This window comes from Mastacembelus armatus, chromosome 5 (assembly GCF_900324485.2).
Source record: "Mastacembelus armatus chromosome 5, fMasArm1.2, whole genome shotgun sequence".
NCBI classification, from domain to species: Eukaryota; Metazoa; Chordata; class Actinopteri; order Synbranchiformes; family Mastacembelidae; genus Mastacembelus; species Mastacembelus armatus.
In genome coordinates this window covers 12,759,901-12,775,124 of record NC_046637.1, presented here as the reverse complement: position 1 = coordinate 12,775,124, position 15,224 = coordinate 12,759,901, and the positions used below count along the sequence as shown (strand labels likewise).

At 36.3% G+C, this 15,224-nt stretch overlaps 1 protein-coding gene across 1 annotated transcript in view; it reads left to right on the top strand.

Moving 5' to 3' along the window:
* The window catches only part of cacna2d2b (calcium channel, voltage-dependent, alpha 2/delta subunit 2b), a 48,283-nt gene that overhangs the window by 23,331 nt on the left and 9,728 nt on the right, over positions 1-15,224 (top strand). The window contains exons 2-13 of the mRNA XM_033325212.1: positions 415-496; positions 5,874-5,990; positions 6,626-6,685; positions 8,500-8,544; positions 8,681-8,816; positions 9,240-9,371; positions 9,480-9,537; positions 9,637-9,687; positions 12,647-12,746; positions 12,886-13,047; positions 13,155-13,265; positions 13,357-13,435. Coding sequence (XP_033181103.1) covers positions 415-496; positions 5,874-5,990; positions 6,626-6,685; positions 8,500-8,544; positions 8,681-8,816; positions 9,240-9,371; positions 9,480-9,537; positions 9,637-9,687; positions 12,647-12,746; positions 12,886-13,047; positions 13,155-13,265; positions 13,357-13,435 — 1,133 coding nt within the window. The remainder of the gene's footprint in view (positions 1-414; positions 497-5,873; positions 5,991-6,625; positions 6,686-8,499; positions 8,545-8,680; positions 8,817-9,239; positions 9,372-9,479; positions 9,538-9,636; positions 9,688-12,646; positions 12,747-12,885; positions 13,048-13,154; positions 13,266-13,356; positions 13,436-15,224) is intronic.

Below are 15,224 nucleotides of genomic sequence, written 5' to 3'. Positions count from 1 at the left end.
AAAGCACTGAATTGGTGTAATTAGTAGTAATAAATGGAACATTTTTTGAAAACATGATATGGTATGTAAAGATGTGCACAGATCTGGGTTACCTGTTTACTTATTGGTCAAGTTTTATTTATTCTGCTGAACATAAAATAACTAGTGGTTAACTAGTCCAATTGGCTGCACTGTAGAAGCACATTTTTTATTTATTAAAACAATGTAAATTAATTTTACAGAGGCCCAAAATAAACCTCTAAATTTCAGAGCATGATTGTTCTTGAATGCAGTAATATTCAATTTAAATCAATTCATGTGTAAGTAGATCCTAATTTTGTTGTCAATGTATATGCCTGTAAAATACACACATGCAGGTATCTTTTTTCATTTGATTGTGGTGTGTGACAGTCATTCTGTGCTGTTTATCCACAGGATAATGCACTGGGCCAGGCGAATCGAGCAGGAGATTGACAGAGTCTTTCAGCAAATCACTGGAGCTCAGCAGTTGAAAGGGGTGAGTGTGTAGCTCTCTTTTCATAGTGAACAGCTTTTACTCATCACAGAGCTGCATAAAGTCAGGAAGAAATGCATCAAACAGGGAGGTCAAGGTATAGAATAGCCTTAAATCCATAAAGGTTAATAGTTAATGGTAAAAAGGTGCATAAAACAAGAAAAAAATTACAGTCTGCCTCAGAGGAAACTATTTACTATCAATTTTTGTCATTTTATGGAACTCCTTGCAGAGTAGTGAACATCCAGTAACACAATGTTTTTGTTTTCTCCGGACAGACCTAAAACTCCATCTAATAGCTTTTAAATTCAGCAGTTTTCCAAAGGCATCCTCTGATTTTTATATGTTGTTGCCAAATTTTTCTGGCACTTTGTGCATTGTTTGCAATAATTATCAGCTACACACACATTGTACAATTCCTACAGAGCAAAAGAGACGCCTACAGTGGTTAAATTTAGAATATCTAGTATTATGTTGCATGAAGTCATGAGCCTAAAAACACCTACATTCATGACTACTAATTCAGACCTTTCATAAGACAAATCACACAATGCCTGTGTTATGTGTCAGTAGGAGAACAGTTCACTTTCACTTTCTGTTGCAATAATTTGGTTCCATGAACATGGTTCTCCGTCAGAAACAAACAACAGTCAATCTGATGCAATATATTTAATGCATTAATGTAATCAGATTTCTGCAGGAGCCTGATTTCCGAGATCCTGTAAATGAGAAACCTGGGTTCCTTTTCAAGCTGAAGTGTCACAGGTCTTGATTTCAACCTGCATATTGTTACAATTTCTGCAAAGATGTTTGTGGCTGAAAATTTTCAAACAGTAAGTGTGCCAATATATGATTTTATTATTTATATTACCGCTTCTTATTTCTCCTACAATAAATCTAATAAAGAGTCCAACATAACGACCTAAAACAGCTGGAGCTGCTCACTGTTGTTTTCAGCAAACATCACTCACAAAGGAGTAAATACTCTATTTCATTTGTCAGGGACTGTTTTACAGTGGTGTGAAAAAGTGTTGGCCCCCTTCCTGATTTATTTATTTTTTTGCATGTTTGTCACACTTTGTTTCAGATCATCAAACAAATTTAAATATTAGTCAAAGATAACACAAGTAAACACATCATGCAGTTTTTCAGTTCAATTCAATTCAATGCTAAATCCTTTATGAGCAAGCACTTGGCTACAGTTGAAAGGAAAAACTTTAATGGAAGAAAAAACCTGCAGCAGAACCGGGCTCAGTTTGGGTGGCCATCTGCCTCGACCAGTTGGGGTGACTGGATAGAGGAGAGAGAAAAGAACAGCAACGATAAACAACAAATAGACAATGCAGGTTGGTGGGGCCAGTAACTGCACATCAGCAATATACAGCTCCAGGACTAGGGACACCCGCAGAAGGTACAGAGAGAGGGAGAGAGCACAAACTTTTTAAATAAACACTTTTTCACACAGGGCCATGTAGTTTTGGATTTTGTTTTCCCTTATTAAAAACCTTCATTTAAAAACTGCATGATGTGTTTACTTGTTATATTTGACTAATATTTAAATTTGTTTGATGCAGTGTTAATTTCGTTGACGAATTATCTTCGTTATAATTTTCGTTAACAAGTTTTCACTGACGAAAACGAGACGTTAAATAAATAAAAATTAAGTGATGACGACGAAAACTATAATTAAAATATATTGACATTTTCGTTGACTAATAAAAACGAGACAAAAATGTGAGTGAGGGACGTTTTTAGAAAAGATCCAATCAGAATCAATCTTCTTAGACGCATACGCACATTTGAAAAGTAACTGATCCACCTAGTGACGTGGTATGCATGAGTACACGACATCATCATAGCCTACACTGGGTTTCTGTCTGACTTAAACTATAATGAAATGGAAACAGCTGGAGAAAACAAAGAGAAGATATATGGGTAGGTTTCACGTTTGATGCAATGGAATTACTGCTAAATACAGTTTTTCTCTTAAATATTTTGGAGTTGCACTTTTGCTTTAAAGAATGAAAAATGTCATATGCAAGTTATAAACAATGCATATCTAATTTTTGGTATTTTATGGAAAGGCCATATTCCATATATATTTAATGAAACTTGTTTTTTATTTAATTTTAATTTAGAATATTTTGTATATTACAATAGTTTTACGAAATTACACTTAAATTAAACCCAATATATTTTAGTCGACTAAATCTACAGTAGATTTAGTCGACTAAAACTAGACTAAAACTAAAACAAAGCAGATGACTAAAATATTGCTAAAACTAAATTAAAATCTCTTGTCAAAATTAACACTGATCTGAAACATTAAAGTGTGACAAACATGCAAAAAAATAAGAAATCAGGAAGGGGGCCAACACTTTTTCACACCACTGTATGTGGATGTGGTTTGTTGGCAAGAATTTACAGACTGGGATCCAGTCAAAATAAATTCCAGCGCCCATGAAAGAATATGTTACCCTAAGAAAGAAAGAAAGCTTATTATTTGACCATAAATACACTTAATGTGGTTTCTAAATGGTTTTGCATTGCTGTGAAGATAAATTTGAGCTAAAATATTATTGGATTAGTGAAACAATAACTAAATATGAACGAGGTTGAATAATATGAATATGTCACAGTGAAGAAAATTTACTGACAGTAATAATAACTAATAGAAAATAATTGAATAACAGATAAGATAAATTTTATTAATCCCTATGGAGACATTAGTTGCGCCCTAAAATATTTACACTAAATAATGTAGTGTGTAATAATTTAATCTTTGTGGAAGAAAGTGAAAACTGAACTACAAAAAAAATAGCTTTCTACCAAATGTACCTTAAACTGGGGATTTAGATTTGTCTTGTGCATTGGATGGAAATGTCCAATTTCTTGACTTCTTTTACAGTAATCTAGTACGTAATGCATGTAAACGTAGTCTGTTGTAAGGAAGATGTCTCATACTGAAAATACCACCTTTGCCCTTTCCCCTTATTTTCTCCATTTGTCCTTCACTATAATGGGTTCAAAAACAGGACTAAAGATGATCTGCAGGGGGCAAGAGAGCTCTGCTCTGTGAAGATGTGTGGGGGTGTTCCCTCGGCAGAGAGTAGCGGCACGTGTCCTCTCTGTTTGTGTCAGAGCAGAGCAGATGGTCAGCCTGCAGCCTGCAGTAATGCCTCGATTTCAGACTCTCTTGTTCATTGAATCCTCATTAATCCATCCATGCTCCTGAAACACTGTTAAAGAAATTGTTCACCCAGTGCAATCTTCTCTCGTCAAGGAAAAGCCTGTAATTTCAATGAAACATCATTTTCATTTCCTCAACCCATAATAAGCCATGGTTTTACATTTAGAGATAATTAATAACCCAATTTAATGGCAAGCCATCTAATAGCTGTTAAAGCATTTCAGTTTTTGGACCGAAGCAGCAACTACACAGGCCAACAGCCATGCCACTAGCGTGGGTAATAAAAATAATAATATGCCTTAGATGTTCGTTGTTCATTTAGCGGGATGTGTGTGATACAGTGGACCTCTCCTAGTCACATTTCTTGGTCCTACCTTGTTTTCATGAAAAGATATTTATTATTTAAAGGCTGGAAACTTCATATTGATGTCCAGGAAGAGCTAACTAAAAATATTGTACACAGGAATTAGTTCTTCACAGATAGAACAGTTCAGAGAAGCAACCGTTCCCATCTGTGTGGTGTGGGCCAATACAGCATCTGGTCGGTACATAACTTGAGGGAGAGCTTGAAGTTCATTTATGAAGTCCATTTATAGTGTGAAAGCTGTCATTCACTATGTTTTCAAGTTTGCCAAACGTAGTCCTTTAGGGTACTGTCTTGTCTTCATCTTCTCTCTGCCACTTTCGCTCTTGGGATTTAGAGTCTGATGACTTAAAGCCCACGGTGAGATACTGCATGTGTCTTGTTTGCTTGCGTATTCGATTGTGATGAACCTCCTGAACTCTCAGCCACCATGAGGAAAGGGCCACTGCAAAATATTTAAAATGCTTCACTTCTCTGCTGGTTTGTGCTATTTGTGATATTACAGAGGTTTACTCTGTGTAACTTTATTTGCTTTCACTCTGGTGCCATTCCCAGATGTTTCCTGATGACCCATAAGGTTCTCTAGCCCAACAAATCATAAGGAATATATTGTGAGCCCATATTTCAGGTCCTGTGATGTTTACTCTGATGTGTTTCCATGTGTGGTCTAATTTAACTTCTGGCCCTCTGGAAAAGAGCATAAAACATTAATTATCTGAGCCAATATGGCAGTTTGCACAAAGTTTTAGACCCAAATCTTTATTAAATGAAAATTAGTGTATCATGAAGTCATAGATTCAGAAAGAGGTATAAGTAGAAGAGGAAAATTAAGAGATGAAACAATTATTTGATAAGTTGATATAAAAATAATTGTCATGGAAGCTATGGTTCATTGTTTCAGTCTTGTCCAGCAAAATAATGAAACAGTGCAAATATTTTGTGATTCCAACCTCTTGAAAGAGAAGACTTTCAGTTCATGTCTTTCATGTGCCACAGTAAATGAAATAATTTTGGATATTTGGACTTCTGAACAAAACAATACATTTGAGATAGAATATGTCCTCTCTTTAATATTTTATTATTACAATTAATACAATTTTATTATTACAATTATAACAATATTACAATTGTAATAAAAAATTAACTTCAGTCTTTATGCAGTTAGCCTCTTTTATAAAAAATCACAACAGTAAAAATTAAAAATTAAGTATTATAGAAAACATCTTGACATCTTGAAAACATCTCAATAACCTGTAACAGTCCTATGGGTGAATCCATAGTCTTTGTTTTCAAAATGCTCCATAATCTGTTATAAGAGAAACTTTTGTGAATCAGTCATTCAGTAAAAAACTTAATAAATAAAATGTCATTCTTATATGTTAAAGATTTAAAGTAAATAACATTAATGTGGCTACATTGATATTTACCACAGTTTATTTTTTGGAAATGAAAATCCACTATTGTAATTCTCTGAAAACTATTCTAGAGATGACAGATATTGTGTGTCAATAGATTACATGAAAGGACCCATATTTAGATTTGGATTGAACACACAAACACAGTGTTTCTGTGTGTTCTGAATATTTGAACACAAAAAGTTATAAGGCTCTGTCTTCTTTCAGGGCTACTCTGAGATATTCCTTTTCCCTGTTTCGCTAGTTTTACAAAATATATTTTTAAAAAATGAAATAGCTCCAAACAGATACAGGCTTAACAATCAACTGCTTTAATGTGAAATTGCCAATAGAAAGACATTAAGTTAGCAGACACAGACTTTACAGACTGAAGTTACACATTTTTAACATATTCCATTAAAAAATTAATAGATATACAATGAAGAAAGAAGACGGTTCAGTCTGGTGAAGAATCAGCCTCGGAAGATTGTGGAGAAAGTCGCCTCAGATATAGACAAACTCCTGGCTAAGAAGCGCAAAGCTCTCGATGTAAGTCTGTTTCTGCTACTTCTTTCTTCTCATTTTACATTGGATTTTTTATTTTTTTGCAAATTAAGTGATAACACTATAATTACATCAGTTAAAGATTACAGTACAGTTAAAAAAAAATTTAAGAGACACAAAGTGTTATAGCTAAGGGAGACCATACACTTTTTGTTGTTGCTTGATTCCACACTGAAGTCTGAGATTCAGATATAGGAGGTTTATGTAGCATTTTCATGTTTGGTTTTAATCTGAGTTAGTTACAAGATCGATAGGGTCTGCAAAATCTCATATAATAATATGAGATTATGTAAATCCACTAAATATTTACTCTTGGGTAACGGCAAGGGCTAGAAGCTGCTTCAAATTATATTAGTATGTCAGTTTAAAGTTAATGTAGATTGAGCTAAGGGTGTTGCCTGTCCGATTTATGATAGCATATTCTGGTACCCACTGTGGGTCTCAGTGATAGGTCAGTAAGAGTAAACTGAAAGTATACTTTTTTACTTTATGTTTAAAAGAAGTATACTCATATCACACTTGAATAAACGTCTAGGGATTGTTTGAAAAACTTGGGTGTGGTAGAAGACGCACAGATATGCCACTAAACACATTCTCTAATCTGAGTTTATTTTCTGCAGAGGCTAGCCAGCGAAGCAGAGCGGCTCCAGCGAGAGCATATGTGGCAAGATGGGATCAAGGTAAGAAAACTATATTTTAAAGTAAAAATCTGCTAAGATCCACTGATATATGGTGCATTCCTTTATTTGAACAAAATTATATGACCCTGTTTATATTGCTGTGTTCCCTGTAAACTCTATACAAACCCCCAAACCTTCCATTTGTCTGTTTTTGTAACATTTTTATCCCTGTACAGGATGACCTGTGTTGCTACATCTTTCTGTAGTTATTGACTGTTCCTGTCTCTGAAGCTATTTAGACTCTAATTTTTGAGTGAACATTTACACCAGCCAGCTCAACAGATCCCTGAGCACTTGGGGGGTGAAACAGATGACTGAGTGCACTCATGCACTTTTGTTGAGTCCTGCACACATTGGCATTCAACTTTTCCAGTCGGCCGGCTTCATTTGCCCAACAGATAGAGACATGGTTAACCTCATCTTCTCATAACCTTTTCTGAGGCTCTGAAACACCCAGTCATTCAAAAATACTGCACTGCTGGCTTTGTGTGTTTTAGTCCATTCACTGACAAACTGTTTACACTTAACACTGTCAATCATAAACTTTCAGATTGATTTCCTACTGTCCAATGAGCTGTTTGCCATGCTTTTCTATATAAATAATACCTTACACAATTCATGGGGATTTGGGTCCTTCAAAAATCTAAGGCTCTCTTTAAGGCCAACTCCACAGATGACTAAAATGTGTACAATGTACAATGTAGTGTACAAACAATATCAGTTTTAATTGTTATGTAATTTTTTTTTCTGTGCATTTTAGGGATTTCTCAATACTGGAGCTAAACTTGAGATTGACTAAAAGGAAAAAAATGAGACAAATGGAAATTAAAACATCTGAGATGGATGTGTCAAAGTCAAGAGTGTCATTTCTTGCAGACCAATTCAGTCCATCTTTTATTATATGAAACAGGTGAAATATGTGGCTGATGGTTGAATCACCACTGACAGACTCTAAAGAAGCAGCACTCTTGGGAGAAGTTAACACAGCAGATGAGAAATGTCTGTTCTTAGCACTGACTGATGAAGAGCATTGGTTGATAACGTCTAGATGTTTTCAAACTAAAGATCTGTATAAGTACTAGCAAGATAATGACAGCAGGAAAAAGGGAGTTGTCATCTGTAGCTGAATTGTAATTTAGGGTAAAATGCTCTTTAGAGGAAAGATTTGGTAATCAGAACAGGCCAAAAATAGGAGCATATCAGCCTCTGAGTAGATGTCACACTTGTTCTGAAGTATTTTGGATCTCTACAAAAACTAAGACTAACAGATGGCGATGCTCTACTCAGGCCTTACAGCCTGTCTACTGATTCATAATGTGACAGCACTGAGCTGAAAACAATAGCAAACATTTGGTGGTTACAGCTTCATAAATGGGAGGGTTTGCTACTTTTCTCCATTTTATAACATTGCCGATGGTACATTATTATTTATCTTATTTTCCTATGGTGTATACATATATACATGTATGCATTTGGCCAAGGTTGTTGTTTTTTATAAGTGCTATATAAATAATCTGGATTGGCTCACACCAATATACCTGGTCCTATGGGAAAATGAGCTAAGAAGATTAAAGCACTAAAAGAACTTTAAGGGGCCATAAATGAAAATAAAATAAAAAACTAAGTTTTATAGATTGGTATGCTTAATCCAAAATCATTATAATTACACAAAATCTTTTTTAGATACAACCCTGATATTGTACTCTGCATGTGTCTAGAAGGTGATTTGACAAAAAATGATCAGTCCTCATACTGCCTCATGGTTATCAACACTGAAGCCTCCTCATATCTGCATCTGTTTTTTTTTTTTGTAGGAGCTGGACATGGCTTATTATGACTCCAAGGCTGAGCTGGATTATGTGAGTAAGGAACAAATAAACTGACCTTACATACATATAAGGCCTTTCAACAGAAGGAAATGTATTTTTTGTAAATTAAAGTGGCAAAAGGCAATTTCAAGCAGAGAAATGCATTACATGCTTTTTGTTGTTCTAGTACTCTATGGATGGAGAAGGAGAGGTGGAAAATCCCTCCCATATCAAGCTGGAGTTTGTTTATGATCCAAACTTCAAAAATAACGTCAACTATTCCTACACGGCTGTTCAGATCCCCACAGATATATATAAAGGAGGCAAGTGGTGCCCTTAGTATGTTCTTAATATTTTTTTCTTTGCCCCTGCAGCTTGTCTATCCATCCATCCATTATCTATACCCACTTTTTCCTTAACCATGGTCACAGGGATCTGCTGGAGCCTATCCCAGCTCTCTTTTGGGTGAAAGGCAGGGTAACACCCTGGACAGGTCACCCAGTCCATCGCAGGGCCACATATAGACACACAGAGACAAACAACCACACACACTCACATTCACTCCTATGGAGTACCCAGAGTAAACCCACAGGGAGAACATGCAAACTCCACACAGAAAGGCCGGGTTGTGAACTTTCTTGCTGTGAGTCAATGGTGCTAACCACTCGGCCACAATGCTACTGCAGCTTGTTATGATATTAAATACTTCTGATTGTGTCTCTAATGTCTTACACTTTTGCCTTCAGCTCCAGTGATTCTGAATGAGCTGAACTGGACGCAGGCGCTGGAGAAGGTGTTCATGGAGAACAGTCGGGAGGATCCGTCACTGCTGTGGCAAGCGTTCGGGAGCGCAACAGGAGTTACCCGCTACTATCCAGGTAGGTTTTAATAGCGATTCATTTGTCATTTTGTCACAAATTGAACAAAACATAATTAAATTCAAAACAAACTGCATGAGGGGAAATATTTTCTTTTCACTTTTACAGCTACACCTTGGAAAGCTCCAGATAAAATAGACCTGTATGATGTCAGGAGGAGGCCCTGGTACAGTGTGCTGCTCACTACATTTTATTATTTTGTTTGAGTGTATGTACAGTAGATTTAGAGTTGAAATTTCATGTCCTCTATTTGCATTTATCACAGGTACATTCAGGGTGCCTCATCCCCTAAAGATATGGTCATTCTTGTTGATGTGTAAGTATTAAGAATGTTTCCATTAGATGGTTGAGAATCTGTTATGTTTAGTAATAAGCTCATGTTTAAATGTAAAATAAACATACCAGTAAAAAGCATAGATGAATCTTACTCTACTGCCTGTGCCCCTGTAAAAAAAAAAAAAAAAAAAAATACAAAACATTAAGTTTCCTTGCAATCCTAAACAAAATCAAACTCTATCTGTGAGGTTTCTGTCAGCCTTCCCCATAGTTCTTTCTCACTCACAAATAAACAGACCATTCACACAAATGAGCAACTTCTTCACACTCATGGTCCTATTAGTCCTATTATTTTCCTACAATACTGCAGAAAGAGAATAGTGCAAAAAACAGTGCACAAATCAGCTGAGAGGGCACCCCCTACTGCTGACCACGTGTAGACAATCTAAAGTTTAACTAAGGTGAAGGTGATTCAAAACCTAGAACAAAATCTAAATGGTTTTACCAAGTGTGTTTTGTACTAGATGCACACAACTATTTAAAGGAATAGTACACCATTTTCAGAAATACACCTATTACTCTTTCAGTGAAGAACTACATGAGGAGATTGGCATGTCTACCATATGTTTGACTGTAAAGCCAGTAGCTAGTTAGCTAAAGTTAGCAAATGACTGAAGCTGCAGGGACTAGATGAGCTTCCAATCTATCTCTGCCATACACACCCTGACAAAAGTCTTGTCGCCTATCCAAGATGTAGGCACAACAAATAATAACTTGACTTCTAGTTGATCATTTGGAATCAGAAGTGGCTTATATGAAAGGCAAAGGCCTCTAGATTACGCTTATTTTGCCAAAATAAAATCTTATCATGCCTTGATTTTTAATTATTTAATTAGGACAGAAAGGTCAGACTTTTTAGACAAAAGTCTTGTCACATCTTTAAAGGATTCAACCAATCACAGATTAGAGCGTCACCTGTGACAAATACTGTAATTTCTAATTTCTGTCACTTAACAGAAATAATGTACAGTACAGAACATAAAGTCATGGTGCACTGGAAAAAGAATTAATATTGTGTATGACTCCCATGAGCTTGGAGGACTGCATCCATACGTCTCGGCAATGACTCAAATAACTTGTTAATAAAGTCATCTGGAATGGCAAAGAAAGCATTCTTGCAGGACTCCCAGAGTTCATCAAGATTCTTTGGTTTCATCTCCAATGCCTCCTCCTTCATCTTACCCCAGACATGCTCAATAATGTTCATGTCTGGTGACTGGGCTGGGCAATCCTGGAACACCTTGACCTTCTTTGCTTTCAGGAACTTTGATGTGGAGGCTGAAGTATGAGAAGGAGCGCCATCCTGCTGAAGAATTTGCCCTCTCCTGTGGTTTGGAATGTAATGGGCAGCAAGAATGTCTTGATACCTCAGGCTGTTGATGTTGCCATCCACGCTGCAGAGCTCTCACACGCCCCCATACTGAATGTAACCCCAAACCATGATTTCTCCTCCACCGAACCTGACTGTTTTCTGTGTGAATCTTGGGTCCATGCAGGTTCCAATAGGTCTTCTGCAGTATTTGCGATGATTGGGATGCAGTTCAATAGATGATTCATCGGAAAAATCAACCTTCTGTCACTTTTCCACAGTCCATCCTTCCTGCAAGCTGTGGGCCTTGGCAAATGCAACACGATTTTTTTGTTGTCTTCTGTTTAATGCTGGTTTCTGAGCACTAATTCGGCCATTGAGACCACTGCGTGAGAGAATTCGACAAACTGTTCTTGTAGATACAGGGGTTTCTGGTGACCAGTTGTTATGTAGCTCTGCTGCAGTTGAAAAAAGGCTGGCTCTGGACTGTTGAACCAACAAACGGTGCTCTCAAACAGTTGTCTTACGGGGTCTGCCTGACCTGGGCCTGTCATGAACTTCACCAGTTTCTTCAAATCTTTTTCTTATCCTCTCCACTTGACGTTTAGATAAATTAAGACGTTTAGATACATTCTGCCACCTCAGCAGGAGACTTGGTCTTCAGGCTCTTGATGATCAGCACTTTGGTCTGTGGTTGAATCTTTGGCATGCTGTCAGGTCAGGATGCATTTCAAATGAAGGTTGGGTGTGCTGGGGTTCTTCTTCTACACACCTGGGAATGTGTTAATTACAGTATTTGTCACAGGTGACGCTCTAATCTGTGATTGGTTGAATCCTTTAAAGATGTGACAAGACTTTTGTCTAAGCAAAGTCTGACCTTTCTGTCCTAATTAAATAATTAAAAATCACGGCATGATAAGATTTTATTTTGGTAAAATAAGCATAATCTAGAGGCCTTTACCTTTCATATAAGCCACTTCTGATTCCAAATGATCAACTAGAAGTCAAGTTATTATTTGTTGTTCCTACAACTTGGATAGGTGACAAGACTTTTGTCAGGGTGTGTATAGCAAATTAGCATTTATTCCAAAATGTCATACTATTGCTTCATGCTTATATCTAAGATAAACTTTATTATTCTCTGAGGGGAAAGTCAGGATGAATGATCTGACCATTTCTATGGTGGATCAGGTAATAGGGTGCATTCAAACTCATGCTCTTAGTCAAGTACAACAGGCTGTTGTCAATGTAATATAACCATGGTTGCTTTTCGTTGTGATTAAGTGGTATTCTTTTCAAGGTTAATCCTATTTTTGAGTGGAATAAAGACAGTAGAGGAGTAGCCCTTGAGAGCCCTTATGAATGACCTTTCATCAATATGAAACATGTTTGTTCGCTCATCATAAACATATATACAGCCATGTACTGTATTTAAGCACAAATAGGAAACAATTTTTTAACCACATGTTGTTTTTTGTTTTAGTACTATTCTTCATAGTGAAGAAATACTGCTGCATAAACTATAGAGCAAAACCCTGAAAATTAAAATCCCTTTTATGGCCTTATACTTGTATTTGTACTTTTATGTATTTCAGCCTTTGATTGAGATGATACTTGTGTTTTTCCTCAGGAGTGGCAGTGTCAGTGGACTCACCCTAAAACTGATCAAAGCATCAGTGATGGAAATGCTGGACACTTTGTCTGATGATGACTATGTCAATGTAGCCAGGGTTGGTGTCTGCTGTACTTTTCATTAACACTGATTCTCAGTCGTGTCAGATCTCACTCTTTGTTTTATTGTACCTGTTTGCTTCATTTTTCAAGTCTTTCTGTATTTTAATCTCAACCTTCTCTCTATTTGTGTTTCAGTTTAATGAGAAGGCTGAGGCTGTGGTTCCTTGCTTCAAGCATCTAGTCCAGGCTAATGTGCGCAACAAAAAGATATTCAAGGAAGCAGTGCAGCAGATGCAGGCTAAAGGCACCACTGATTACAAATCTGGATTTCATTTTGCCTTCAATCAGCTGTTGAACGTAAGTGATACATTGATTTAGAAGAATGGATGATGATGTCAGTAACAACATTTGTACACAGTGTTTTACCATAATCTCCAATCAACGTTTTTTCCCTTTTTTTTTAGAAGACAAATGTCCCCCGGGCTAACTGCAATAAAATAATCATGTTGTTTACTGATGGAGGAGAGGATAGAGCTCAGGATGTATTCATGCAATACAATTGGCCCAACAAAACAGTTGGTTCATTCTTATTATTTCATCTCTCATTTACATTCAATATTTGTGCACCAGTATTATAATCACACTCTGAAATTTCTACCCTGTAAGGTTCGAGTATTCACCTTTTCTGTGGGTCAGCACAACTATGATGTCACACCCTTACAATGGATTGCATGTACCAATAAAGGTAGGCTGATCTGTGATTTATTTATTTTGTTATTTCCCATATGACATAGTGTAAAGCAGCAATCCCCATCCTTGTCAGACGTGCCCCCACAGCTCTGTCAGATGAGCTCAAGTACCCCTCATCAACACCACTCATCATGTTCCAAATATAAATGCACTATAAATGGGCTGTTACTGACATACTTGTTATACTTGGAGGGACAGTAGCTATTATATATATATTTATATTATATTTACATTTATATTATTATTAGTAGTAATGGTGTTAACCATTTATCTAGCTCTTGAACAGGTTCTACTGTTTATTTCTTATTTTTAACTATTTTAATTTCTCACTCAGAATGAATGGCCAACTAATAGTTACTGCAGTAACCAAAGACCACTTGGAATCCTTTATGAGTGCTTAATTTTGGGTGGTTCTGCTGTCATGCACCAACTGTAAATTGAGTACATGCATTTTTAGCTTAGCAAATAATCTTTAAATTTGTTGCTATTTTAGGCCTGCTCATTCAGTACTTTAAAACTGTGGTATACTTTAAATTGATTCATCTAAGCATAGACTAAATGCAGCCACAATAATGCAAAGTGCACAAAGAACAAATGCATAAATCACTGAGCCTTTTGTTCATAAAGTGTCTGGACCAAACTAATTGGCCTAACTTTAAGATTTATGAGCAGACCGGCATTGTTGCTTGTGTTGATCAAAATTACTCTCAAATGAGTGATGATTCCAGGGGAACTCGTTCTTGGACCCAGCAGGGCCAGTGACTTACTCACACAAAGAATACTGTACTTCTGCAAAACAATTGGCTTTTGTTCATAGAGAGCTGTTTTTTGTGTCTGGGTTTTTGTCAATATTGTGACATAATAGGTTTGACTTTAACTGAGAGAGAACAAGTTGCAGCTGATAACAGTGCAAGAAAAATGTCTGGTTTTGATGGCTTGTTTAAATGTTTAAATCTAAACAAAACAACACCCTCTAACTGTAAGCTAAGTGAAGCACATCAGGCAAACTGAAGAACACTGAAACAGATCAGATTATAATGTATACTGAGAGCTAATAAAGGTAACTGATGCGTGTGCGCAAAGGGGGGAAAATTCAGAGACAACTGAAGACTGGATGGGTAATGATGGTTTCTGGAAATGTACAGGACGTACCAGGGACAGGAAAACATGGAGCAGGCATAGAATCTGGACTGAGATTCTGACAAATATGCCAGATTTCACCTTGAGTCAGTGGATTATGAACATTTGTATTCTGTGTATTTGACTATTAAATTAACTGAATGGCGCATTTATAAATCTGCTTAATCTGTCATTTCTAATACGAGATCTGAATACGAGAGTGAATTCCAATTATTTAATATTTGGGGGGGTGAGACAAATTTTTAACACTTTGCATCATTTATGTGTGGAATGTCTTAATTGTAAGAATAAGCCATTATTTAAATCAAAATTATGTAATTATTTCGACACACTTAGGAACTAAGTCTTAGCAGCTGTAAACAGATTTTATATTAAGAAAATACCACACATTCATTATTTTCTGTAATTTGGGTTTAACAAGAGTTCTTAGATTGGACTTTCAGTTGATTGAATGGTATTGACTGAACTGTACAAATTCAGATACCTCAGTTTGTATTCTATTTATGCTATGTATCTGTGGGATTGAAGTGTGTCATTCACTAGTCTAACAACATCCAGTAAAATCTGCAATATATATATTTTTGAGTACTACTCCTGTGTTGTTTTTTTTTTCTAAAAGCATTACTCACACATACTCTTCCCCC